We start from the raw sequence: 27,527 nt of genomic DNA, 5'->3' as shown, positions 1-27,527 counted from the left end.
AGAAAGACTAAGGTAAAAAGTCCTCTATAAGTGCATTGCAAACATTGAAGAAGAGGTTACTCACCTTCTGCAGTAACTGTGGTTCTTTGACATGTGTCCCTCCACTTCAGGTGCACCTGTGCCTCTTTAGTCCTTGATTGAAGATTTTCAGTTAGCAGTTTCTGTTCGGCGCACACATGCGCACTTTGCCACCTCATGCTGAACACTGAGACTATATAGTGGCATGTGGGTGAATCACCCTCAGTTTCTTCTTCACCCAAATGTCCCATAGAGAACAGTCTAAACAAAGGGGAAGGAGGGTGGTAGTGGAGCACTCATCGGGGGACACATTTTGAAGAATTGCAGTTTCTGCACACAGTGAGTAACTGCCTCTTCTTCAAGTAGTAGTATTCCTATGGGTGCTCCGCTTCAGGTGACTTCTGAGCAATATCCCCAGACGGAGCAAGGAGTTTAGAAAGTGAGTGCAGAACTGAAGATAGTATCAAAACTGGTGGCATGGATCAGGGTTGATATTCAAAAATATATGTATTGAAGCTCATGTAGCCACCCTACATATTTCAGATTCTGAACATTCTTAAATAATGCTGTAGATGTTACCTGTGATCTGGTGCCATGTGCTATCACCTTTGGGAGGGATGAATGCCTGCAGCATCATGGCAAGTGAGAATACACTGAGATATCCATCCTGATAGTCTCTGAGGAGAGATCTAAACCCCTTGGATCTATCCATGAAGGAGATGAAGTGCCTAAGTGACTTTCTAAATTGCTTGGTCCTATCTACGTAGAAAGCCAAAGCTTTTCTAACATGCAGGGTATGAAAATAAGATTCCTGCAAAGAGTCACCAAGGCACCAATCTCCTTGACATTACTGGCTGACATGATGGCTCCCTAAAAGGCTGTCTTCATAGATAAAAGGAACAGAGAACTGATTGCCATAGATTCAAATGACTGTCACAAAATAGCAAGTTGAGGGTCCCAGGTTGCGGTGGAGTCCCTAATCTGGGCATAGAGATTCCCCAAGCTCTTAATAAACGTAGATACAGGGTGAGCAAAAATGGAGAATCCTTCTACCAGAGGATGAAAGGCTGATATTATGGCCAGATGAACCTTAATCAAACTAACTGATAACCCTGATTTCTTCAGATCCAACAGATAAATCCAGGATGACAAAGTGTCTTCGACTCAGGCAGGAGGCAGTGAGGACAACATCAGTGGAAGAATCTCTTCCATTTCTGCAGGTAAATAGCACAGGTTGACCTCTTTCTACTATTCAGTAACACCTGTTGTACTTCCACCATACCCTAAGGTGGAGAACCACTAGATTGGGACGAAAAATGCGACTGGCATCCTTCGACTAGAGATGAGGAATGGCTGGAAGTCTGAATTATGGTTGGGTGCTAGGTGAAATAGGTAAAAGAATCAAGCTTGTCTTGGCCAGGTTGGCACTATTAGGATAACTTTGGCTCTGTCCTGTCTCATCCTGTTCATGAAGTTTAATATCAGTGGCAATGGAGCAAACACATAGAACACTTTCTTCTAAGACAGAAGAAAGTTATTTCCCAGGGACTGGTGGCCCACACCCACTCTTGAGCAGAAGAGAGGGCACTTCCTGTTTCTGGAGGTGGCCAAGAGATCCACCATCTTTGGAATATGCTGTGGAGAACTTTGGTGTCTAGCTCCCCTTCACAGTCCTGTGCGAAATGCCTTCTGAGGACATTGGCTGTGGTGTTCTGAAAACTTGGGAGGTAGATTGCTGAAATTTGGATCTGATAAGTTATGCACTAGTTCCATAGTTTCATAGCTTTGGCACACAGGGAGAGGGATCTTGCTTCTCCCTGCTGTTAATATAGACTATGCAGAATACATTGTCTGTCATGACCCTGATTGATTCACCCTTGACGAAGGGTAAGAAATGAAGGCAAACCCTCCTGACAGCCCTGATCTTCAATAGATTGATGTGGAGACTGGTTTCCTGAGTTGTCCATCTGCCTGAGTTGTGAGAGTACTAAGGTAGGCTCCCCATTCCAGAAGTGATATGTCTGTTAAAGTCACTGATGGATTTCAGTGACAGAAAGGAACACCTGCACAGAGACTGAGTTGATCCTTCCACCAGTCTAGGGATTTCTTCACTTGTAGGGGAACCATCACCTGTCTATACAAGTTGTCTCTGAGCCAATCCTGGAAGCAGCAGAGGTGTAGCCTTGAGTGATTGATCAAAAAGGTATAAGGTGCCCTGCGTCCCAGGAGCTCGACAGTTCCTTATTGTGGTCCAAAGGCTCCTTGAATTGCCTACACCAGAGCTGACAAAGTTACAAATCTGTCTAAGGGAAGGTAATGTCAGGCTGTTAATGAGTTTAAATGTACCCCTATAAACTCTATCTTCTGTACTGGGGTTAATAAGTATGTTTCTACATTAAGCTGCAGACCCAACTCCTGGAACAGAGCAAGTGCTATCTGGGTGAAAGATAGCACTGCTTCACAAAAATAGCCCTTGAGTAGCCAGTTGTTGAGGTACAGAAAGACTAGGATTGCTTTTTGTTGGAGGTAAGCAGCCACTACCACCAAGAGCTTTGAGAACAACCTTGGGGCCGAGGAAAGACCAAAAGAGAGCACTTGATACTGTAAATGATTCTGGCCTATAATTAAGTGTACATAATTCCTGTGTGATGGGTGTATTGTTGTACAAAAATAGGTATCTTGTAGTTTGAGGGTTGATAACCAATTCCCTTTCACTAGTGGAAAAAAAGGAGGTTACTTACCTGTAACTGGAGGTTCTTCGAGATGTGTGGTCTCTATTTGTTATGCATTGAGTGTTATAAACATGTGCCATAAGTCCAGAGCCGGAGATTTTAAAAGCAGTAGGGTCTGCAAACACCCTTGCTCTGCCTTATGGTTTTGTCTGAGGTGATAAAGGGCGGGAAGGACCAACCACATCCTCAGTTCCTTCTCAACTGCAAATGGAACAGATTCGCAGCAGAGGGGAAGGTGAGAGGGACTGAAATACAGATAGGGACCACACATCTTGAAGAACCTCCAGTTACAGTAAAGTAACCACCTCTTCTTCTTTGTGTGATGGGGCAAGGCCAGATGGCTACAGTAAAGTACTGAGAAACAGGTATGTTAGCCCCAGGCTAAACAAATCCCTAGGACCATGGCAACCAAATGGCAGTTGCTCCAGGTTAATCAAGGCACCTGGAGCCAATTAAGACCTTTCTAGAAGGCAGTGGAAATAGCTACTTTAATTAGAACACCTGCAGCCAATCAGGGCAGGCTAATTAGGGCACCTGGGTTTAAAAAGGAGCTCACCCCAGTCAGGCAGGGAGGAGCCAGAGGAGAAGGAGTGCGAGTGAGGAGCTGGGAGCAAGAAGGCAAGGAGCTGAGAGTGAGAGAGTGTACTGCTGGAGGATTTAGGAGACAAGCATTATCAGACATCAGGAGGAAGATCCTGTGGTGAGGATAAAGAAGGTGTTTGGAGGAGGCCATGGGGAAGTAGCCCAGGGAGTTGTAGCTGTCATGTAGCTGTTACAGGAGGTACTATAGACAGGTGCAATCCACAGGGCCCTGGGCTGGAACCCGGAGTAGAGGGTGGGCCCAGGTTCCCCCCAAACCTCCCAACTCCTGATCAGACACAGGAGGAGTTGACCCAGACTGTGGGGAAGATAACTGAGGTGAGCAAGAAGCGCAGGACCCACCAAGGTAGAGGAGGAACTTTGTCACACTTTGAAAGATGGTTCGTATTGTATTCCACTGAGGGTGATTAACAAGCAATACCTAGTTAGGACAAGGGTATGAGGAAGACGATGGAACTGTGGAACAGAAAAGAGCTGTGCCAAATGAGGCATCCGTTGTAGTTTCATACTAAAGTGTAATGGGAAGAGAAGGTACGTACTGAACTCCATATGGCCCCCCTACATATGTGTGTAAGTGGCATGCCATGAAGCACGGCTGTAGTTGATGCTTGTGCCCTTATGGAGTGTGCTCATACCCCAAGGGCTGGAGACAGTCCTGACAACTGATAGAGTGTAATGCACCCCGAAACCCACTTAGAGATCCTTTGAGTGGCGATCGTTTGCCCCTTAATCTTTTCCACTTGAGCAATAAACAGTCTAGGGGACTTCCTGAATTATCTTGTCCTCTGCGAGTAGAAGGCCAGGACTCTGTGGATATTGAGGGAGTGAAGGTGCCGTTCTTCTGTTGAGGTGTGAGGCTTCAGAACGAAAGCAGATAAGTGTATGGGATGGTTGAGATGAAAGCAGGATACAACCTTTGGCAGAAACTTGGGGTGCAAGCGCAGTGAAACTTTGTCCTTATGGAACATGGTAAAGTGGGGGGTCTGCCATCATGGCCCCCTCTTCGCCTACTCTTCTCATGGAGGTAATAGCTACCAGGAAGACGACCTTCATGGAAAGGACAGACAGGGAGCAGGAGGCCATAGGTTCAAATGGTGATTTGATCAACACCAAGAGGACAAGATTAATGTCCCATTGGGAAGCAATGGGTTGAACAGGTGGATAAATGTGTAGGAGGCCCTTCCAAAACCTGGTAGTTAAGGGGTGTGTACAGACAGACTGCCCCTCCATGGGCGGTGGTGGTGATGTAAGGCATAAGTAGTGACTATATGCACCTTGATGGAGTTGAGAGCAAGTCCTGATGCCTTCAGGGACAGGAGGTCGTCCAGAATAAGAGGAATGTCTACACCCTCAGAGGCAAGACCCCTCTGCTGGGCCTATGAGGTGAAATGCTTCCACTTAGTCCTATAGGACCACTTTACTGGCTCTTTTCTGCTACTCGAGAGGATGTCTTGTAATGGTCTAGTGAAGATGTCCACCCAAAAATCAAGCTCATAGGTGAAATTCTGTTGGTCAGGATATCTGATCTTGCCGCCATCATGTGTGGGGAGTTCCAGGGAAGCTGCCAACAGAAGTGGGGGATGCACTGACATACAGTGAAAGAGGGGAACCCAGAACTGGTGAGGTCAAAATAGGGCGATCACAATAGCCACTGTTGGATCTTGTGTCGGACACATGGCAGGAGCAGTAGTGGAAGAAAGGCATAATTGATCTATTCCAACCAGTGTATGACTAGGGCATCACCTTGGGAGAGGGTGCCAACCCCTCCACCTCCACCCAGAGCAGTACTGTGTGCATTTGCTATTGGCATGGGAGGTGTAGAGGTCTCTGGTCAGAGTCTCCCAGCGGTCGAAAATGTACGCAACCATGGTGTTGTTGAGTTCCTATTCATGATCGGACAAGATTTCCTGCTGAGAGAGTCCACAGTTATGTTTGGAGTCCTGGGAAGATATGCTGCCGACAACAGGATCTTGTGGGTAATGCACCAAGCCCCAAAATTAACTGCTTCTGCACAATGTGCTGGCGACCTTGTGCCCCCTTGTTTCTTGATGATGTAAATGGCAGTAGTGTTGTCTGACATGATGAGAACATGACAGGAGTGAATGGATAGGAGAAATGCGTGGCCCGAAGTTCTAGGATGTTGATGTGCATCCAGGATTCTTGAACAGTCCAAGTCCCATGTCATGTGATTGCCCATGTGGGTGCCCAATCCAGCAAGTGACGCATCAATAATGAGTATCATGTTCAAAGAGGATGGAAGGAACAGTATCCCGGTGCAGACCTGACCTGGGGAGGAGAAGACGTTGGGTGGTATTGTCTGTAGGAAATCTTTGGTATGGTGGGTGGGAGAATAGGCCCTCTGGAGCCACAGCTGCAGGCAGTGAAAGCGAAGATGAGTGAAGGTCAAGAAAGGAAAGGCAAGCCCTGGCCAGAACAGAAGGAATGGAGACCACCTTGTCAATAAACTCTTGGAGGATCTGGAATCTGTCCTCTGGTAGACAGGTGTGCGCGAAGACTGCATCGATGCAGGCCCCAATGAATTCTAGGGACTGAGAGGGTACCAAAGTCAATTTTTCAATAGTTATGCTCACCACCTAGAAGGAGAGGAGTATGAGCAGCACAGAGGTTGAGGCTTGAACCTCCAATTTGGATCACGCTGCTAGCAGCCAGTCATCGAGATAAGGGAATAGAAGGACCCTTTGATGTTAGAGGTGGGCTGCCACTACAAAGAAAACTTTGGTGAAGACCTGTGGTGCAGTAGTGAGTCGAACAGCAGAATCCTGTACTCGAAGTGTCAAGGGCCTGCCATGAATATCAAGAAACGTCTGTGGGTAGGATGGATATCTACATGAAAGTAAGCATCCTGCATAACGAGAGCCTAAACCAGATGTCTTTTTCTAGTGAAGATATGATGGCTGCTAGGGTGACCATACAAAACTTTGGCTTGCGCAGGAAGTGGTTCAGACCACAGAGGTCTAAGATCAGCCTGCCCTTCTTCTTGGGAACCAGGAAATACATGGAACAGAATCCTGTGCTTTGATAGGCCACAGGCACTGGTTCTATTGCCCCCCTTTGGAGTATGGAGTCCACTTCTAAGATGAGGATACTGTCATTAGAGTGGCTTCTGAGGCAGGGCCAGGGTGAGGGATGTGGATAAGGCAGCATTGTGAACTCGATTGTATAGCCACGTTAAATGACATCCAGGACCCACTTGTCCATTATTATCATGCTCCAAGCTGATAAAAAGAGTGCTAGATGCCCCCCAAAGGGGGTGGGTCGGGTATATGTCATGAGGCAAGTTGGTTAGCAGCTCTCTAGATGCACTCAGAAATATTGCTTCTGCAAAGACTGCGTAGGAGATAATGAAGGCTATGACAATGAAGAAAGAGGATGGGGCCGTTGGATATTCTATCAATGCAAGGATGCTCATAGGGCCACTGATGGAAGAATTGAGGAATTCTGAAACGCTGTGTCAGTGGCAGGCTGTAGAACTTGCGCTTGGAGCCAATAGTTGCTGCGGAAGGGTCCCAGGACTGGGGTACCAATGATTCCTTTGCTGGAGAAAGAGAGAGCACTGCCACTGAGTTGGCGGAACCTTCGGCTAGTCATATTGACGGTATAGGAGGGGCAGATCCTGCGCTTTATCAGAGCCCTCTGATGCTGAAAAGTCAGAGCCTGGTTCCAATGGCAGTACCGTTGGAACTGCAGGAGATGTAAGGGAGCAGGCAGGAACATGATCTGAAGGAGGTAAGTCCAAGATAGGACAGCATACCCCCTTAGATGGAGACTGCACCTGAAGATGTCACCTCCTCCAAGGCAAAGAGTTCATGAGGCTTGGGAGCCAATTCCAATGTCAACGGTACACACTCCGCAGTCAGAACCAGAGCTGGAACAGAGGACTGAGGGTTCCCTTGACTTCAGTGGTGCTGATCTGGAATGGATATATGACTTGGTGGACAGAATTGGTGGGTCTGGCATTGTGTGTGTGAGTGATTGCTGTGCTTGTGAGCCTTGGAACATGCTGCTTCTCTGTGGCTGGAAGTTGTGGACAGTGCGGTTTCTTTCTTGGGCCTGGAGGAAGATTTACTGCCATGCTTATGCATATGCTTTCTTGCCTGATGACTAGGCCCCAGGATGGGATCCATAGCACTGGTACTAGTGGAACCAGACTGGATCTTTGCGGTAGGAGGTGTGCGTCTAGATCACTCAGGCCATTGTACAGGGCGAGGGTTCCCCAGCCTGGATCTGACTGTGGCCTCATGGTGACCTCCATGAGGTGCTTCTTAGGTACAGACCAGCCTTCCCAGGTGGGGAAGTAAAGGCTTGGGAAGGAGAGGCAGATACTGCACCTGGATGCAATGTGGGCTTCTCCCAATCAGTAAAGGCAATGTTGGTGCTCATCACTGACCAAGAACAAGCGAGGGCCAGAGGCACAGATCTTGAACCCCAATGTCTTTGGCATAATCCAATACCCAGATGTGTGTGCTGGGGAGGGTGATGGGGAAAGCAGAACAGTAAACGGCACCCCAATGTTTGTAAAAATCCTAAAAACTACTACTAACATTAAACTACTGTAAAAAAAACAAAAATACTAACTATATACAAGCATGTGTTTTCGAAAGTGCATCACAAGAGACAAAAGAACAGCAGAGGCTCCGACTCGGGCCATGCAGCAGTAAGAAGGAACTGAGGGCAAAGTTGGTCCTCCCTGCTCTTCATCACCTCTGACAAAACTATGAGACAGAACAAGGGTGCATGCACGGATCAACTGACGCTACCACTTCTAAAATCTCCAGCTTCAGACACCTGGCGCCTGAGTATAACCCTTAGTGGAATAAATAGGGACCATCACTCTAAGAATTATAACTTGCAGAGTCACCATTTTGAACCTTTGAGACTTTATGAATATGTTCAGAAGTCTTAGATCTAAGAGGGTTCCCACCCTCTGTCCTTCTTTGGCACAAGGAAATACTTTGGGTAAAATCCCTTGCCCTTGTGAGGTGGAGGGATTGGCTCTACTGCTCCTAACTGAAGGAGAGAATTCACTTCTTGTCACTTCAAAAGCTCAAGAGGGGGATGCTGAAGAGGGATGCAAGGTGGGGAGTGATATAAAATGCATGGTATGACCTGATGTTATGACCTCTATGACCCACTTGCCTGTAGTGATCCTCTCCCAAGCATGTTGGAAATAGGCAAAGTTGGTCTTCCAAAGGGGAGTAAAGGGGGGCAATGGGAGCAGCTGTAAAATCAGATGTGAGGGAAGATTCAAACTCTTGACCAACCATCTAAACTGTTGCTTCAAGGATGACTAGGTCAGAGGTCTCAAACTCAAATGACCACGAGGGCCACATGAGGACTAGTACATTGGCCCGAGGGCTGCATTACTGACCCCTCCTCCTCCACCCTCCCCAAAATCCCCACCCCAACTCCGCCCTCTCCCTGCCCCCAGGGGGTGCAGGAGGGGTGTGGGGTGTGGCAGGGGCTCAGGGCAGGGAGTTGGGGTGTAGGGTGCAGGAGGGATGAGGGGTGCGGCAGGGGGTCGGAGTGTAGGAGTGGTGTGGCAGGAGGCTCAGGGCAGGGAGTTGGGGTGTGGGGTGCAGGAGGGATGAGGAGTGCAGCAGGGGGTCAGGGAAGGGGGTCGGAGTGTAGGAGGGGTGTGGCAGGAGGCTCAGGGCAGGGAGTTGGGGTGTGGGGTGCAGGAGGGGTGACGGGTGTGGCAGGGGGCTCAGGGCAGTGGGTTGGAGTGTGCCAAGGGGTTGGGGTGCAGCAAAGGGCTCAGGGCAGGGGTTTGGCTGCAGGAGGTGTTCAGGGGGCAGGCTCTGGCCCGGCGCACACCTGGCACTCCCTGCCTGCCTGCCCTGCCCCCGCGCTGCTCCGGGAAACAGCTGGAACGTGGAGGGGCAAGAGCACAGGAGTGTGTGTGTTGCTGTTGCTTCAGGCACCGGGCCAGAGCTGCTCTAGGTAAACGCTGGGGGAGGGAGAGGAGGACTGCGAGGAGCTCGCGGGCCACAGAAATAACCTCATGGGCTGCGTGTTTGAGACCCTTGGACTAGGTGGTTGTGGAGGGTAGTTGGGCAGCCCTCTTTCTATGAATCTGCGTCTTTTCCTTGGCAGTTTGGAAGCTCTATGGAATCCAGAAAACAGAGCAGGACACAATCTCTGGGAAGTCTGTGACTTACTAAACCTTTTCCTATTTGTAGGTGTATATATGCCCAGGGATTGTAAAGTAGCCCTAGAATCCTTCAGTGTGTGCAAGTACTCATCTGTGGTCTCTGAGAAGTTTACAACCATGAAGGGGAGGTTCTCCAAAGTGTTCTGCACGTCTCTCTGAAACTCCAAGAGTTGAAGCCATGATGCCGTGCACATAACTCCATCATGGAGATGGACCTGGCAGCAGTGTCTGCAGCATCTAAGGATGCTTGAAGAGGAGTTCTGGCCAATAATTGGCCTTCAGAGATGATGGACTGGAATTGCTCCCTATATTACTGTGGCAGATGTTCAATAAGAGCTGTGAATTTGTAAAATTATATTTGGCCACAACTGCCTGATAGTTTGCGATCCTGAATTGTAGGACTGCTGATGCACAGGACTTTCATCCAAAGAGATCCAGTCTTTTCTAGTCTTTGTCATATACAGTGGACTTAGAGAAGTGCTGCCTACCATGCTCATTTACCACATCCACCAATAGGGAGTCAAGTGCAGGTGGGAGAACAAAAAAATCAGAATCTTTAAGGGGGACATAATACATCTTATCCACCTGTTTACACGAAGGCAGAATAGTGGCAGGTGTCTGCCACACAGTCTCAGCTATATCTAGGAGTGCCTCACTGATGGGTAATGCCACTCTAGAGGGTGTTGCTGACTACATGATATCCAACAGTTTGTGCTGTGAATCCTTGAACTCTTTGAGTAGAATCTGAAGAGAGTCAGCTACCCGCTTTATGAAATCTTAAAATTGCTGAAAATCATCAGCCATGGATGATGGTGGAGGCAACTGGTTCAACTGAAGAGGATGAAATAGGTGTTTGAGTGGTGGTCTTCTTATGTGCCCCGGCTTCTTGTTTCTCAAACGTCTCCTCTTGTGGTATTGAGGGGACTGGTTGGGGAGGAGAAGGCTGTATAACTCTGGCCTCCCTATAAAATGGTACTGGTGGTCAAGCCAATTGTTTCCAATAGGCAGCCCCAGGATCCAAGTATGCCCAAGGCAAGACTCATGTGGAAGTGGAGATGGCATACAGGGTTGGTTCTACCACGCTTGATAATGATCTTCCCTGTGACTGTCAGAGAGTAAGTTCCTGAAGGGATATGCTGGAGAACCCTGAACAGAAATAGAGGAGACTGACTGGAAGTCTCCTTCATCCTCCTCCATCTCATCCAATGGAGGAGCACTCTCAGAAAATGGTGCAGTGTCCTGCATTACCAGAGGAAGGTGATCAGGAGACTGAGATCTTCGTACTGAGAGAGACTTGGTACCCATAAAGAGCAGGGACTTTGGTTCATCCATTAGAGAGGGATCCTTTGTGCAACTGAATGTTTGTGGTACCAAGTAGGGGATCACTACCGATGCAGTAGCTGAGCACACAGTTGCTGAAGTTGACAATACCACTGATGGTGAGTGTACTGAAGTAGATGCTTGGTTGGTGACAAATACATAGGTACCAACAGCTGGTCTGAGCTTGATGGTGCCAGTCCAGTATCTTTTCCCTCCTTGATGCTAGAGGGCACTGAGGTCCTATGGGAGCCATGTCTGTCCTTTAAGCTTTGGGACTTCACTACCTCCACAGTACCAGAGGAGAAGTCCTCCAACTCAGTGGTACCAAGTCAAGAGGTTGAGGCTTTGGAGACTGTAAATCTCTCTGTAGAACTCTCCTGGGCTTTTTCAGAGCTGGCTCCTTAATGTGAGACTCTGCATTCCTCTTTTTAGAAGTCTTCAATGAAGCCTCCAAAGTCTTCACCTTCTTAGGGGAAGCCTGTGCTGAGGCTGAAAGGGCACTGGATCAGTTGAGAGATAGGTATGTGGAGGAGTGACTCAGAAGCTGGCCTATGGCTGCATTCCATCATCAATAGTGAGAGTTTAATCTCCCTATTCTTCTTTGCCCTGGACTTGAGGGCCAGGCAGAGGTTGCACTTCTTGGAGATGTGGGACCCCCCCCAACAAACAGACACATTTAGAGTGGCTGTCCTTACAGGTATAACCTCTTGACAGGAGAGGCAGCATTTGAAGCCTGGCGAGCCAGGCATGCCCTGCTAGGAAAAACAAGCCTCCTGAAGGGAAAAGAGGAGAAAAAACACAATCCTCTCAATGCTTATCTAACTAATATAACTGTACTAACAACTGACAATACTAACTATCTTAACAAGTACAGAAAAAAGAAAAGCCAAGGCACGCTCAAGGTGCACAACTAAGGGTCTATCTCAGGATGAGGTGACTGAGAGCTGTATAGGCTTGGTGTCTGGTACCAGGAGGTATAGGCGAGTCAAATAGACACTGCTAACTGAAAATCTCTGATCAAGGGCTCAAGAGGTGCATGCACACTGGAAGTGAAACACTCATAGGGATGCTACTTGAAGCATTAAACCTTACAACAACCCTCCAGGGCAGGCAAGTGGTAATAGTTTCATTTTACAATAGGACAAGCATGTACAGAGAGGTCTTGTGATTGCTCAAGGTCTCACCGTAAATCACCAGAAATTCCGGGAATAGAACCCAAAACTGGTTCCCAGGCCTGAGCATTAATGGCTTGATCTTGTAAGGTGCTAGACACGTAGGCCCCAATCCAGCAAAGCACTTCAGCAAATGATTATTGAAATGAGTGGTCGCACTGACTTTGGTGGGAGTACTCTTATGCTTAAAATGCTTTGATGGATGGGGCCAGAGCAATCAATGTCTTGCAGAGCTGAGCGCCAAACCTTAGGCCACACTCCCTCTGCTGATGCACATCATAACTTCATAAAGCTGTTAGTGTGCTTGTATTAAGAGAGATAAAATGTTTTACAAACCCTAATAAAATAGCAGCTACATAGGGCAGGGTTAAGTCCATCATTAACAGATTCACTGATTCAATTACTCATCACGAAAAGGATCTTTGGTGGTTTGAACACTTACACTGCATGTCTTACACCACTTCTCCCTTTCATGTAATTCATTCCTGTCCTGTCCTTTCGATTTAAATCTTCTAGCTTCTGCTGGCCCAACCAAGATATCTGCATCTGGGGACTAACACATACAGAGCAGCATTACTAACTCAGTCACAACACTGATTTTGTATTTATTATTTTTAGATGCCACGTCAGTAAGTTTCTTCTCGGGCCAACTTCAAGACAGTATACTTTGGCTGCTTTGCACTATACTGGCAAAACAAAGTTCTTGTAAACTCAGTTTCACTGGCTAGTATGGCCTGGCTGCTTTGCTCCAGAATGATATTATGCAGCCAGAGCATACCAGTAAATTTGCCTATAAAAGTTAAAACAAACAAAATGTATGGCTGATATTACATATCTTCAAAGTTTTAGAAATATCACATAGTAGCATTCTCACAGTTTCTTGTTCAGTGTTCATGTATGAACTTTTAAATTAAGATAACCAAGGAAATTCCCAGAAAAACTACAAAAAGTTGGAGTTAAGATCTGTAATTTAGGATAAAATAAGTTACAGGCATGTTATAATTATCCTTCAAACAAGCATTATAAACTCAGGAAAAGAGCTTTTAAGATAAACTTAAAAGAAATTCAAACATTTTTCAAGTTATGACAATGCAGTTAGGGCACCCAAATAACCTTAACGCTGCTCTATGGTGGTGAAAAAATAAAAGAAAAATCTCATGTCTTTAAAAATCAGTTAAAACTAATTGGGGGCCACAGACACTAAAATCCCTTAAAATAATTGTATTGTTATTGCATTGGATAATTTCAGCATCCTTGTAATATATTTCCCCCCTAAATTATGGATATGCCCTTTCTATCATTGTTTTAACATAGTTTGTTTTCTGAGAATCTAAAAATGATATTTTCATTTGACACAATTTATACCAGGCTAACCCATGGAATTACCAGGCAAGAGATTTTTTTTCTCCAAAATATACGCTGCAAATGTAAAACCATAAACATGTTGTATAACTGCTACTGCTATCCCAACTGTTTTGTTTAGCATGTGTTTCTTGTTCAGCACAACACATTTGAGCATAACATCTTGGTACATACTTGTGTAAAAAATCTTGTTCAGATCCATGTTCTGACTCATGCTCTTGAATCTGCTCTCCCATTTGTCTAGTGTTCTCTCTCAATACAGTTGAAGTGAGCTGTGGTGTTTGCAGAGCCCCTGGAGTTTGAATGGTGTCATTCCTGTTTAGCCATGACCCTTCCAGACTCTCATCTATAAAAATACAAATTACATTTAGCTAGTTACTTGAGATAGTGAATTTATTTAGCACAATATTACTATGATTCATAACTTATTCAGGCCAACTTTTAAACAGGATATTTATTGGCAGCACATATTGCATAGAGTATAGCTTTAGAACACATACATAGTGCTAACTGAAGACTTGGATTTATGTATTCATCCACTAGTACATTTTGATACAGTTCACTACCTCAGTTAGAGCAAATTCTGCAAAACTATAAGTTTACAAATTCAGTATTTTACACCATAAATAGGCAACTGGGTGATGAATTAATCTGGATTAATCCCCAAGAATTTTAATTTCCAGATCTAATTTAATTTTGTATTAGTACTCAGGAGGAAGGATCCCAACTCCTTATGCCAAAGAAGAATTAGGAACAAGATTCACCCCCCTTCTTTGAACTACCAGGTATTCCCAACAACATTTCAACCTCAAAGCAGGTATTTTAATTAACAACAACAACAATAATCAATCATAAATATTTGTATTACAGTGGTGCCTAGAGAACCAGATGCTGAACATACAGAGAGCAAAGATGGTTCCAACCCTAAAGAGTTTACAATCAATTTATAACATGAAAGACAACATGTGGATATAACAAACAGATGAGGAGGAGCACAAGATAAGGATGGAGATCTGGCCAACGATGGGTCATCAGAGACTTTGGTGGGAGAGGAGTGAGTAGAAGCTAGAAAGGAGAGTCTCTGTTTACAATGGAAGTGGAGGAAAAGAACTCCAGACAGCAATTGCAGACAGAGTGTTCAATGAGCCTACGAATGAACGGAAGAAGGAAGATGGGGTGGTAGCTGGAGATGCAACCAGAATCAACTATGAGTTTTTTTAACATGGGAGAGACTAAAGGATGCTTGCTTGTACTGCGAAGAGAACGAACCACAGGGAAGGGAGAGATTGAGAAGAAAGACGAGGGAGATGATTACAGCGTGAGCAACGGCGATCAGGAAATGGGATAAGATTGCTGGGGCAGGCGGAGGGATTAGAGGAGAAAGACAAGATGGGGGAAAGGAAAAGTAAGCAATGAGAGGGATTAGGAAAGGATGGAGGGGAAGGGAGATCCCTTTGGATTTTGTCATTTTTCTCATGCTTTTTTCTTTTTGGGGTTAACTGTTGCCTGCTTGCTCCTGAATTTACCCTAACACAAATGCACTCGGAGCACCTCCGCCATTCAAATTTATCTCATAGTTTCTTTCAGTTCCTCCTTTGTGCTTGACTTCCTTTGGGCATTAAGTAATGCTAGTGGAAATCCATACAGAGAGCAGATTTGTGTTGAGTATCAACCATATATAGACTCTTGACCAGACTGTTGGCTACACTTGTCCTAGATCTGGCTGAGCTCCCCCTGTTGGATACTCACCAGACTGCTGTGAGGCAATCCAAATTGAATCAATGTTCTTTAAGACTCCAGTGCCTGAACAGACTCCAGCCACTACCCCGTCTGGGATCCTCTAACACATCCTGAGCTGAGACCCCAAGGTCCAACTGCCTAATCACTGGCAGAGGCCACTCAATCTGATCTGCTGCCCTAGGCAAAACATCAGTGTGCCGCCCCGTCCCACCTCCTTAAAAGTTGGTCTTGGACCCCTAGTGTCTTCCCTGATGCTACTACCCCCACCCCCAAACTTCATACAGCTGGGTTGGAGAGACCCCAACGTGTACCCTTTCCAGGGAGGTTGGTACCAGGTGTCCAGGGCTCTAAAGGGGAGCAAGCCCCTGCTCAGCCACACAGGGACATGGGCATCGTCTGAGGACAGCTTCCAGCGCATTGAGCCCAGGTGAATGGGCAGCTTGGAAGCCCATCCCCCTAGCACAGGAGTTGGCAGGCTCCTTTCCACAGGGCAAAATCAGAGTCTCTGCACCTTGGCCCCCAAACACTGGCCCAGCCCACACCAGGCTGCCCCAGCCAAGTCCTGCACTTTGTCCTCTGTACTCCACACCACCGTCCTACCCCCTGCATCCTCAGCCTGCAACCCCACTCACCTCCCACTGCATCTCCTCCCCATCGCAGCCCACACTCCCTGCCTGGCCTTGGTCCCCAGCAACTTTTCTGGCTCATTAATCCTAGTATTGGATCCTAGTATTCAATACTTCAATACCGAATCCTGTGGTGACCTGCTATTAGTCAATTGCTATGATAAAATTGGCTTGTTATTTCTACTCTTTCTTGTCTCTTTCAAGGGTCAGCTTGTAATGATTTTCTTCTACCCTAGCATGCTCCCAATGGATTTTTAGGCCTTGTCTACACTACAAGGGTAAGTCGACTTAAGTTCCGCAACTCCATCTACGTGAATAACATAGCTGGAGTTGACTTACTGCGGTGTCTACCCTACACTGCATCGACAGGCGAGTGTCTCCTGTTGACTTACGTTACTCTTCTCGTTCCGGTGGAGTACCAGAGTTGATGGGAGAGCAATCTGCGGTCAATTTAGCAGGTCTTCCCTAGACCCACTAAATCAACCCCTGGTGCATAGATTGCAGCAGCACTGATCCCCGGTAAATATAGACATGCCCTCAGTTGCAATTTGGAAAGGATTAAGCTTTTTTGTAAATCCACTGGATAATTTCTGAATATAGAAACTAACACAGAGGGAACTAATAGAGACTTTGATTGAAAATCTGCTATGACTTTGCAAGAGTGTCTGTACCTGAAGGTTTTAAAACTCATTTCATCTATACAAAAGCTGCCTTCACAGCAGGACTCAAATGTCTCTAAATGAAGATCAAGGCAAAGCAATGCTCTATTGATTTTGTCTTTAGGTTTGATGCCCACTTTGGGAAAGCAGTCCTGCAAGCATTGGTTAGGAGGGGATAAAGTTACTGTTTGATACTTCCCACCTGAGTTCTCTGTTTATTTGGAGTCTAACAATGGAACTTAGAGTAGGTGGAGACAAGGAATGAGTGGTGCTCGGGATGTCGGCTCCCTATATGCCATTATGTATGAACACATGGATCCTTTATGAAGCACGTGTGAGGTTGCAATGGACACTATTTTCTAAATGGCTCTGTAACAAGGACGAATATGCATCCAACAGATGTAGCTCAATATAGACCATCACCTCCAAGAACTAGATACTAGTAAGTCACCTTTCTCTAAAGTTTTACTAATTTTTATATTTTTCCTTTTTATCATTTTTCCTATGTTTTTGCCAAATTGTCATGCTATGTCAGAATTTAGCACTTGGGTTTGTGTGGCAACGCTAGTGAGAGAATGTAATTTCCAGATCGGAACAAGTTAGAAAACAAGTTAGAAAAACAGAAATCAGAGGGGGAACAAGCAGTAGGACTAACATGTAACTTTGTAATCATATATTATCTCCACACTAAGACCAAATGCTTTTAATGATTCTGGAGCTGCAAATCTCAGCATACATCCCCAAGAGTGGGGATATGTGTAAACAATTTCAAAAAGAAAAATCTACAGGAATTTGTAAAACACATTTGTTTTTTTTAATCAGTGCAGTGTGTATGTGTATATTTCAGTGCCAACACCAATGCCAGACAGAACTCATGAAAGAAAAGAAGGGTTAATTAATTTAATGTATTAATTAAAGGCATAATGTAAAGTCATACATACCCTCCACCCTTTTTTTGTGAAGTGGAGGTCGTCCTTTCTTATTCCTCACTGAAGATGCTTTGCTGCTACTACTTCCGCTGTTCACAGACATCCTGTCATCTTCGCCCCCAGTCACTAGTGAATTTCTATAGGAAATCAGTGGAAGCCATACATCTTCCCTCCTTTCCATCATCTGCTCTGTCAGGAACTTCTCCAAATATGAGTGACTGTGAAAACAGAAGACAATGTGTAAAATAACTTTCTGTGCATCATTTCCCCTCTGCCCAAGCCCTAAGGGGCCCTCTTCTCACTTTCATCTTGAGGCCCTGAAGATCTCCCATGCTGTTTCCTCCTATTTTAATCCTACAAACACATGCTGGCAAGGCACCATCTTTCTGACTGAAGATGACTCAATAAAATTCCCTTCAGAACTAGTTAAAACAGCTGCTTAACTGTCTACAAATATTCCCTGAGGAACAATGCAAAGTGCTCTTTCTCCCATAACACACCCATAGTGGTCTGAAATCATTCACCACGTTTATACTATACCTGAATGCTATTTCCAGTCTCAATCCCTAATATGATCAACATACGTATTCCATCCATGTAAACAGATGGATTGAATTTGGCAATATTCTGAGAACTGGCAAACTTTTTTCAGAGGAACAGTGAGAGAATTATTTTCTCAAACACAACCAATTATTTTGAAATTAAAGATATCGACAAACTGTAGGCACTGGAGCCCAATTGTTCCTGCTGGCGTTCATACATACTTGCAATACTTGTGGAAAAAAAATTGAGGGCCTGTTCTCCAAATTAGATCTCCACCAACTACAAGTTTTTGTGGATATTCTGGTGAACTTCAGGCTTTTTTGGTTTGTCTTTTTCAATTATTTAACCATGCAATCTAAAACAGCCAGTCAGATTAATATGATAATCCATACAAAAACTGTTAAAAAAGTATTGTTACACTTGTAAAGTCAAGCACTCAAAAGTAGGAAATCCCAGAATTGAGGATGTCCGTGCAACATTAATTCTGTTCTTTTGAGAAATGTATTACGAGACAACCTTCAATTACATTATCATTTAACACAACACCCCTGGATGTGTCATTGGTAGTGAGGTCCAAACCCAAGACTTCTGGAGCTACAAGTATGAACTTCTAATGCCTGAGCTACACAACCCAACTAGAGTAGTCAGGAGGGCGTTAAATTAAAAACAAATGCAGAGGATGAAAAGAGGAAACAAATGAGCACTCATTTAGCACAAAGTCAAGATGCTGAGAACAAAATTAATCAAGACACAAAGGAAGTGAAGAGAAGAAATTTTTTAATTGCCTCCCCACCAATGCTAGGAGCCTGGATAATGAACGTAAGAAACTGGAATGGCTCATTTATGAGCATAAATTCAACCTAGTTGGTATTACAGAAATCTAGTGGAAAGGTTCACATGACTAGAATGTTAAAATCACTGATTATAACTTATTTAGGAAGGAATGAGTGAGCAAAAGGAGACGGGGAGAAGCACTCTATGTCAAAAATTGCATTTACCAGTTTCTGGTAATCTTGCATGCTTATGATCAGTGTCCTAACAGATAAAGCACAAGATGGTGTCTGCTAGTGATCATCAGATCACACTAGATAACTGGATGACTGACTCCTTACGCACATATCTATAATGTGTAGGGAAAAAAGTTGTGTGATTATGGGGAACTTCATCTGAGTGGCACCCTAGAGGTCTCATGCTGATGATGCTAAAGCACCTTCAGAATTTCTAAAAGTTATAGATGTAATTATAGATACACTTCTAACTCAAAAAGTGCTGAATCCAACAAGAAGAAATTCTATAACACACCCTGTCTTGTAGCTTAGGTACAAGTGACTGTGATTTGATCACGTTTGCTATGTTCAGCAGAAAAAAGTCCAAATGAGTAATATATATACACACTTGGTGCTTTAAAAGGGCCAATTTCACAAAGCTGAAAACTGATGAGCCAAATCAGTGCACAAAAAATGTAAACAAAAAGTTTGAACAACAACATGGAAATTGTTTAAAAACATTTTAACAGATGTCTAAAAAGGCCACAGTCAAGAAAGAAAACCACACTCCTTAACAACATCAACTTGGGTTAGAGGGAAAGTGAAATCAAAAGACAGTTTCCTGTTCTGTAACTGGTGTTCTTCAAGATGTGTTGCTCATGTCCATTCCACGTTAGGCGTGTGTGCTCGCCACATGCACCAGTGCCGAAGTTTTTCCCTCAGTGGAGTCCATAGGGGACTGGCTCTGGTGGTGTCTGTATGGTGCAGTACAAGGGGCGCCGCCAGTTCCCCCCACCCTCACTTCCTTTTTGCTGGAAACTCTGCAAGTGGGGAAGGAGGGCGGGTCATGAACAAAACATCTCGAAGTACACCGGTAACGGAACAGGTAACTGTCTTTTCTTCTTCAAGTGCTTGCTCATGTCCATTCCATGTTAGGTGACTCCCAAGCAGTACCAATGGAGGTGGGCAGGAGTTCATGGATTTGTAGCTTGTAACACATCTCTGCTGAACACAGCGTCATCTCCGGCTTCCTGGGTGATCGCAGTGTGCCGTGAAGGTGTGAACCAAAGATCATATTGCGGTTCTACAAATGTTCTGGATGGGGATGTGTGCCAGGAAGGCTGCCAAGGATGCTTGCCCTCTCATTGAGAGGGCCTTCACCAGAGGTGGCAGCTGGACCTGCGCCAACTCATAACAGGTCTGGATGCAGGAGGTAATCCAGTTGGAGATCCTTTGAGAGGACACCAGAAGGCCTTACATCCTATTCACTGTCACGATGGAGAGCTGTGTCATCCTTCTGTGATGGGGCAAGGCCAGATGGCTACAGTAAAGTACTGAGAAACAGGTATGTTAGCCCCAGGCTAAACAAATCCCTAGGACCCTGGTAACCAAATGGCAGTTGCTCCAGGTTAATCAAGGCACCTGGAGCCAATTAAGATCTTTCTAGAAGGCAGTAGAGATAGCTACTTTAATTAGAACACCTGCAGCCAATCAAGGCAGGCTAATCAGGGCACCTGGGTTTAAAAAGGAGCTCACTCCAGTCAGGCAGGGAGGAGCCAGAGGAGAAGGAGCGTGTGTGAGGAGCTGGGAGCAAGAAGGCAAGGAGCTGAGAGTGAGAAAGTGTACTGCTGGAGGATTGAGGAGGACAAGCGTTATCAGACACCAGGAGGAAGGTCCTATGGTGAGGATAAAGAAGATGTTTGGAGGAGGCCATGAGGAAATAGCTCAGGGAGTTGTAGCTGTCATGCAGCTGTTACAGGAGGTATTATAGACAGCTGCGATCCACAGGGACCTGGGCTGGAACCCGGAGTAGAGGGCGGGCCTGGGTTCCCCCCAAACCTCCCAACTCCTGATCAGACACAGGAGGAGCTGACCCAGACTGTGGGTTCCACAAGAGGGGAAGATCACTGAGGTGAACAAATCCGCCAATAAGCGCAGGACCCACCAAGGTAGAGGAGGAACTTTGTCACACTGCAGAAGGGTTTGGTACGCTCCAGGTAAAAGGCCAAGGCACAGTGAAGTCCAGGGCATGCAGCTGCCTCTCCTCATTGGTCTTGTGCAGTTTAGGACAGAATACCAGGAGGAAGATGCTTTGGTTGATATGGAAGGAAGACACCACCTTTGGCAGGAAGGCTGGGTGGGGTTGCAACTGTAACTTGTCTTTGAAGAAGACTATGTAAGGTGGCTCTGAGGTCAGGGCTTTAATCTCCAACACTCATCTAGCCAGTGTCACTGCCACCAGGAAGGCGACTTTCCACAACAGGTGGGAAAGGAAACAAGATCCCAAGGGTTTAAATGGCAGACACTGTGGGAGAAAAACCGTGCAGGCGAGGCAAGCTACCCTGAGCTCTTTGACATTTATATGCAATGTCATCTCCTCTGCAGACCACATACCTTGCGTCTGCATTGCACCAAGGTGTGCTCCCTGCCAAGGTCTGAGGCATCTGATATCAGTGATACCGAAGGATGCGGGCTGTCAAACAGGACTCCATCGAGGACTGTTCCAGGGTAGGTCCACCACTGCAACATGGTGAGTACCCCTGGTGCGATGCTGACAACCTTGTCCAGGTGATCCCTGGACGGGGCATAGACTGTAAGCAGCCACTGCTGGAGAGGTCTCATTCGGAGCCTCAGATAGCAGACAATGTATGTGCATGCTTCCATGTGGCCCAGCAGCCATAGTCAGACTCTTGACATCATGAAAGGAAATGCAGAGATTTTGGTGATGAAGTTCCTCATTGTCTGAAATCTGATGTGCGACAGAAATGCCTTCGCCCTCGTGGAGTCAAGGACCACCCGATAAACTCTATTTCTTGTACAGGGACCAACACTGATTTTTCCTTGTTTATCAGCAGGCCCAGTCTCCTGCACGTGATCAGCAACATCGTGAAAGCATCCTGGACCTGGGACCTGGAGTGACCTTGACCAGCCAGTCGTTGAGGTATGGGTAGATCAGGATACCTCGATGCCCGAGGTAAGCTGCCACCACTGACATGTATTTTGCCAATACCCTCTGTGACATTGCCAGGCTGAAGGGGAGCACCGCAAACTAATAATGCATGGATCCCACTGTGAAGCAGAGGAAGCATCTGTGTCCTTGAAAGATCACTATATGAAAGTATGCGTCCTTCAAGTTGAGGGTGCCATACCAGTCCCCTGGATCCAGGGAGGGGATGGAGGAAGCCAGGGAGACCATGCGGAACCTCAACTTCTTGATATACTTGTTGAGGTCTCGCAGGTTCAGGATAGGCCTTAGGCCCCCCCGGCCTTTGGAATCAGAAAGTAATGGGAGTAGAACCCCTGGCCCCTGAAATCTAGGGGGACTTCTTTCTGCAGCAGACCTTGCACCTCCTGCTGCAGTAGACTCTTGTGAGAGGGGTTCCTGAAGAGGGACGGGGAGGGAGGGTGGGATGGGGGGGTAGAAACCAATTGGAGGGTATAGCCCTGCACCACAGTATTGAGGACCCAATGGTCCGAAGTTATAGACGCCCAGGCTGGGAAGAAAAAAGAAAGGCGGTTGGAGAAGTGGAGGGGGTCAGGATCCAGGACAGTGGCTGGAATGTAGGCCTTGGGAACACTCTCAAAACGCCTGCTTCAACCCCTGCTGGGAGTGGGAAGAGCTGGCCTGTGCCGAGGTAGAGGGCTGTTGGCCCTGACAATGTTTATAGCCCTTGCCCTTCTTCTGGAAGGGCTATTGCCTAGCCTGGCTGCACTGCAGGTGGGGAGGCTGTGGCTTAAATGGCTTCCTCTGCTGCTCAGGGGAATAGGCCCAGGGTCTTGAGCGTAGTGCGCGAATCCTTCAGCCCTTGTAGCTTATCGATTGTTTTCTTTGTAAACAAAGCTTGGCCATCGAAGGGGAGGTCCTGGATGGACTGATGGACCTTCACCGACAAGCCCGAGGATTGTAGCCACGCCGCCCTCCTCATAGTTATGGCTGAAGCCATGGTCTGTGGTGCAGATTCAGCCGCGTCTGAGGCCGCCTGCAGTGCCGCCCTCGGCATTCCCTTCCACTCTTCCAGGATGCCCTGGAACTCTTTTCTGGGGTCCTTCAGCAGGGAATCAAGAAATTTGGCCATTGATTGCCAAATATTAAAATCATAGAGACCCAATAGGGCCCGAAGATTCGCTACCCTTTGGCTCTTTTTTTTAAGAGTAGCCCCCGGTTGTCACTGCCTTTCCCACTCATTGACTGCAGACACCACTAAAGAGTTTGGGGCAGGGTCGGTATGAAGATGTTCATACCCTCTTGCAGGCACATAAGTACTTGCACTCTGCACGTTTGGAGATTGGGGGTAGTGATGAGGGGGTCTGCCAGAGGGCCTTGGCAATCTTAGTCACCCCTTCATGCACTGGTAGCACGACTCTTGCCAGGGCTGCCGAGCTGAGGATGTTGAAGGGGGTGTCCGAGGGCTCCTCTAGCTCCTTGGTTTCTAGTACCAAGTTTGAGGCTACCCTACTCAAAAGCTCCTGATGAGCTTTGACATTGTCCTGGGGGACTATAGGTGGGGGCCCCATGATGGCCTCATCGGGGGACGAGGAGGATGATGCAGGTGCAGCAGGTGTCACTGCCTGTGATCTGCTCAGCAGGGCCACTTTCCCCTGTATGTTTCATCTGGAGGGTTCCAGGCACGGTGGCCTCCATCTCAGGTGGGTGGGAGACAGTGGCTGAAGGTTTGTTGGAGCCTCCCAACACTGATTTATGCCTTTGGGACGGGCTGTGGGAACGCCCATGGGTTCCAGGGGTGCCATGGCATAGGCCCTTGGCAATCCTGGTGGTGCCACAGGGAGGACCGGTGCTGTCAACGGAGGACCTTGACTCACCTGCAGGGGGTCTTGGTGCGACTCTGAACCCTGAGATGGAGTGCCATTTTCCAGAAACTGGGACCGCACCGAGCCTGACCAGGTGTCCCGGTTCCAGCTGCATCCACCCGCATGCTCTGAGTGGGATCCTTACATAGGCAACAATCCACCTCATCGAGATCTCGGTGACCAGCGTCAACGTTCGGCGTATCCATGGCAGTACCCCAGTGATATACATCGCGATTACAAGTGTTGATGCTGGTATGGCGACTTATATCTGTAGGCTGGTGACCATTATTGAAGTCCTGATGGGAGCTTTCACAGGAATGGTGTCGTACTGAAGGAGAGGGGCTACGATGCTCCTGGTACCAGGGTCACGGGTTCATGTGTGCCTTGGTAGGTCTATGCCACACTACCGGTGACTGACACTTTGAGCCTGCAGAGTGATGGCTGGAATCTGGAGACTGGCACCAAGGGCTCCAACTAGTAGGCAGCCCTACGTCCAATGCGCGGTGGCTGCCAGCAGGCGAGTGGTGGCGGGACGCTCCCTGAGTTGGCGAGTGGAGCTGCACTGATAGGCATGAAGGGTGGTCCAAGAGCAGGCTTACCACTTGATTTGGGAACTGCCATCACTGGTGTGGGTGACACCGGGAGGGACAAGATATGCTACGTCACCTGCAGGGCCTCCAGCATCTCCACGTGCTGGGATGGGCTAACCCGCTCAACTTGGAAGTCACAAGCCACCTTTGTGGGTCTAGGTTTGCCTCCCATCCTCTCCATGCCCATGGAAGCAGGAGACTGATCTCTTCCAGTCTTCCTCTTCTTGCTGGCTGGTGAGGTGGATTTTTGCCTGTCCAACGATGGTACCGGTGGGATGCTCTGCACCGAAGCCATGGTGCTATGTGCGGAGTCCGATCGCGGCTGCTTCGGTACCGGTCTCAGCGCCGACTCCATAAGGAGCGCTTTAAGTCAAATGTCCCACTCTTTCTTAGTGCGAGGCTTTAAGCTCTTATAGATGCAACACCTGTTGCTAATCTGAGACTCCTCTAGGCACCTTAAACAACTGATGTGGGGATCACTGACCGGCATAGGCTTTTTACACTGGTCGCAGTTCTTAAACCCCGCGGAGCGGGGCATGCCCCCTCCGGGACACTACAACTAACACGCACCACATTAAGGGAACTAATACTAACTGATATAACTATTTACTACAGAAAGTTCACAACTAACATCTGGAGAAGGAAAGGTTTGCCAAAGCAAAGGAATGTTCCAGCACTGTCACTGGCAGTAAGAAGGAACTGAGGGTACTACTGAGGGAAAAGCTTCTGGCACCAGTGCAGGTAGCAAGCACACACCTAACATGGAATGGACATGAGCAAGCATTCAAAGAAGAACTATAACATATATTTAAATATAAATATAAATTAATGGAAGAAAGGGGAATGAATATAATGAATATTCATACTAATGAAAATAAATCTGAAGGTATGAATTGTAGAAAAATAATAAGGGAAGTAAAAGCATGAGAAATATGTGGCCAGCAGAGTTACAGACATTAAGAAGGAGGTTTTTTTGAAGTATTTTAGACGCAAAAAGAATCCTAAAGGTAGTATTGGTCCATCACTAGTTGGAAATGGTAGATCTGTCAATAATAATGCAGAAAAGGCAGTAAATATTTCTGTTCTGCATTTGGGAAAAAATCAGATGATGTAGTCACACCAAATGATGATGAAATATCTTCTATACCACTAGTGTGTTAGGAGGATGTTAAACAGCAACTACTAAAACTAGACATTTTGAAATCAGTAGGTACAGATAGCTTACATTCAAGACTTGCAAAAGAGCTGTCCGACGAGCTCTGGCCTATAAATGTTGATTTTCAGTAAATCTGGGAACAATGGGGAAGTTCTAAAGGAAGACTGGAAAGTTAGTGTTGTTATAATATTTAAAAAGAGTAAATAGGATGACCCAGGTAATTACAAACCTGTCAGCCTGAGATCAAAATGTAGGAACAGCTGATATGGAATTCAATTAATAATGAATTAAAAGAGGGTAATATAATAAATACAAATCAACATGGGTTTATGGAAGACAGACCATGTCAAACTAACATGGTAACTTTTTGATGAGATTACACGTTTGGTTGATGTAAGGTAATAGTGTTGATGTAATATACTTAAGACTTCTGTAACACATTTTATATGGTACTGTACACGATATTTTGATTAAGAAACTAGAACAATACAAAATCAACATGGCACACATTAAATGGATTAAAAGATGGCTAACTGATAGGTCTCAAAATGTAAACTGCAAATAGGAATCATCACTGAGCAGGTGTGTTTCTAGTTGGGTCCTGCTAAATGCAATTCAACATTTTAATCAACAACCTGGAAAAAACATGTAAAATCATTATAGATAAATTTTGCAGAACAAAGACTGGGAGAAGGGCAAACAACAAAGAACACACGTCACTGATAAAGCATGATCTGGATCCCTTAGTAAGCTGGCTTCAAGCAAACAGCATGCATTTTAATATGCCCAAATGTAAAGCCATATATATAGGAACAAAGAACAAAGGAGATAATTACAGGATGGAGAACTTAATCCTGGGAAGCGGAGACTCTAAAAAGGACTTGGAGGCTATGCGATAATCAGCTGAACTTGAGCTCCCTGTGTGACCTGATGCCCAAAAAGCACTAATATGCTCCTTGGATGCATAAGCAGGGGAATATTGTGTAGGCATAGGGAGGTTATATTAACTCTATATTTGGCACTGCATGACTTCTAATGGAGTATTGTGTCCAGTTCTGGCATCTACAATTCAAGAAGGATACTGACAAATAGAGAAGTGTTCAGAGAAGAGCCACAAGAATGATTACAGGATTGGAAAACAAGCCTTTTAATAGCAGACTCAAGGAACTCATTATCTTTAGACAAAGTTAACGGACGACTTGATTACAGTCTACAAGTACCTATATGGGAAACAGAAATTTGATAATGGAGGGCTCTTCAATCTAGCAAAGGTATACGATTCAAAGGTTGGAAGTTGAAACTAGACAAATTCAGACCAGAAACAAGGTGCTCCTCCATTGGGAAATGAAGACAGCATCTGTTACCAGATGGAGAAGGTTCACTGGGGGCATGATGGAGTGTTTTCTCTCATGATTAAAATCCTCATATAGGCAAATACCTCTTTCACTCTGGACGTGGCCTTTAAAGTCTGGGCCTACTAACTTCCCTAGATCAGTCAGTCATTCTTTCAGGAAAAGAATCATACAAATTCCATCACAAGGCAGGGCAGCTGATATGAGGGCCTTGTGCATACTAGACAAATGCACCGGTTTAATTAAATGTATTTGAAATTCAGTGTAGCTAAACTGGTGTAAACTCCTAATATTTAAACTGATTTAAGCCTCTCTTATATTAGCTTAAGTTGGTAATTTACTGATGCAGGCTAAATTGACATAAACAAAGTTTAAACTGGTTTAAGTGTGTTTATACTAGAGGTTTAAATAGGCTAACTAATTTGATTTTTTTCTTCTTGTACAGATCAGTCCTATGATTTTCACAATGATAAACTGAAAGGGAAGTGGTCTTTACATCAAATGAACTGATAGCACACCTGAGAATTTTTTTGGCAAAAAGGGCCAGCTCGGACATGCACAGCAGATAGGTATCACTTAGATCCACTGAAGTCAGAAATCCTTTAGACAGATCTTTGCAATCACAAATCTTAAGGACCGAATCTTGAATTTCTGATCTTTCACAAAAACAGACAATTCTGCTGTAAAAGAGGAATACGTTTTTGGTGTAATCTTTGACTCCTGACTTTCCTTAGACCACATCCAGGCTGTGACTAAATCTT

General features: G+C 45.9%; 1 protein-coding gene and 2 long non-coding RNA genes across 8 annotated transcripts in view; 2 read left to right on the top strand and 1 right to left on the bottom strand.

Moving 5' to 3' along the window:
- STAG1 (STAG1 cohesin complex component) overlaps positions 1 to 27,527 on the bottom strand; it is a 352,185-nt gene that overhangs the window by 4,396 nt on the left and 320,262 nt on the right. For all 3 annotated transcript variants that reach the window (XM_075068598.1, XM_032778796.2, XM_032778798.2), the window contains 3 exons: positions 17,343 to 17,548; positions 13,551 to 13,722; positions 12,457 to 12,567 (listed from right to left, as the gene is read on the bottom strand). In XM_075068598.1, the coding sequence (XP_074924699.1) occupies positions 12,457 to 12,567; positions 13,551 to 13,722; positions 17,343 to 17,548 (489 nt within the window). The remainder of the gene's footprint in view (positions 1 to 12,456; positions 12,568 to 13,550; positions 13,723 to 17,342; positions 17,549 to 27,527) is intronic.
- On the top strand, positions 102 to 16,254 carry LOC116823888 (uncharacterized). Of its 3 annotated transcripts, XR_012656386.1 has the most exons (4): positions 9,963 to 11,362; positions 14,082 to 14,161; positions 14,247 to 14,430; positions 15,979 to 16,254. It is a non-coding gene; the product is annotated as an uncharacterized LOC116823888 (long non-coding RNA). The 3 variants fall into 3 exon arrangements; XR_012656385.1 differs by lacking the exons at positions 9,963 to 11,362; positions 15,979 to 16,254 and adding an exon at positions 102 to 1,238 and having other exon boundaries at positions 14,247 to 14,761; XR_004373531.2 differs by lacking the exon at positions 15,979 to 16,254 and having other exon boundaries at positions 14,247 to 14,761.
- On the top strand, positions 16,338 to 21,799 carry LOC116823887 (uncharacterized). 2 transcript variants are annotated; one of them, XR_004373530.2, is made up of 3 exons: positions 16,338 to 16,843; positions 21,245 to 21,367; positions 21,715 to 21,799. It is a non-coding gene; the product is annotated as an uncharacterized LOC116823887 (long non-coding RNA). The 2 variants fall into 2 exon arrangements; XR_004373529.2 differs by having other exon boundaries at positions 21,712 to 21,793.

The sequence above is a fragment of the Chelonoidis abingdonii genome, chromosome 8, assembly GCF_003597395.2.
Source record: "Chelonoidis abingdonii isolate Lonesome George chromosome 8, CheloAbing_2.0, whole genome shotgun sequence".
NCBI classification, from domain to species: Eukaryota; Metazoa; Chordata; order Testudines; family Testudinidae; genus Chelonoidis; species Chelonoidis abingdonii.
The sequence above is the reverse complement of the archived record's forward strand: the minus strand, read 5'-3'. Positions and strand labels throughout refer to the sequence as shown.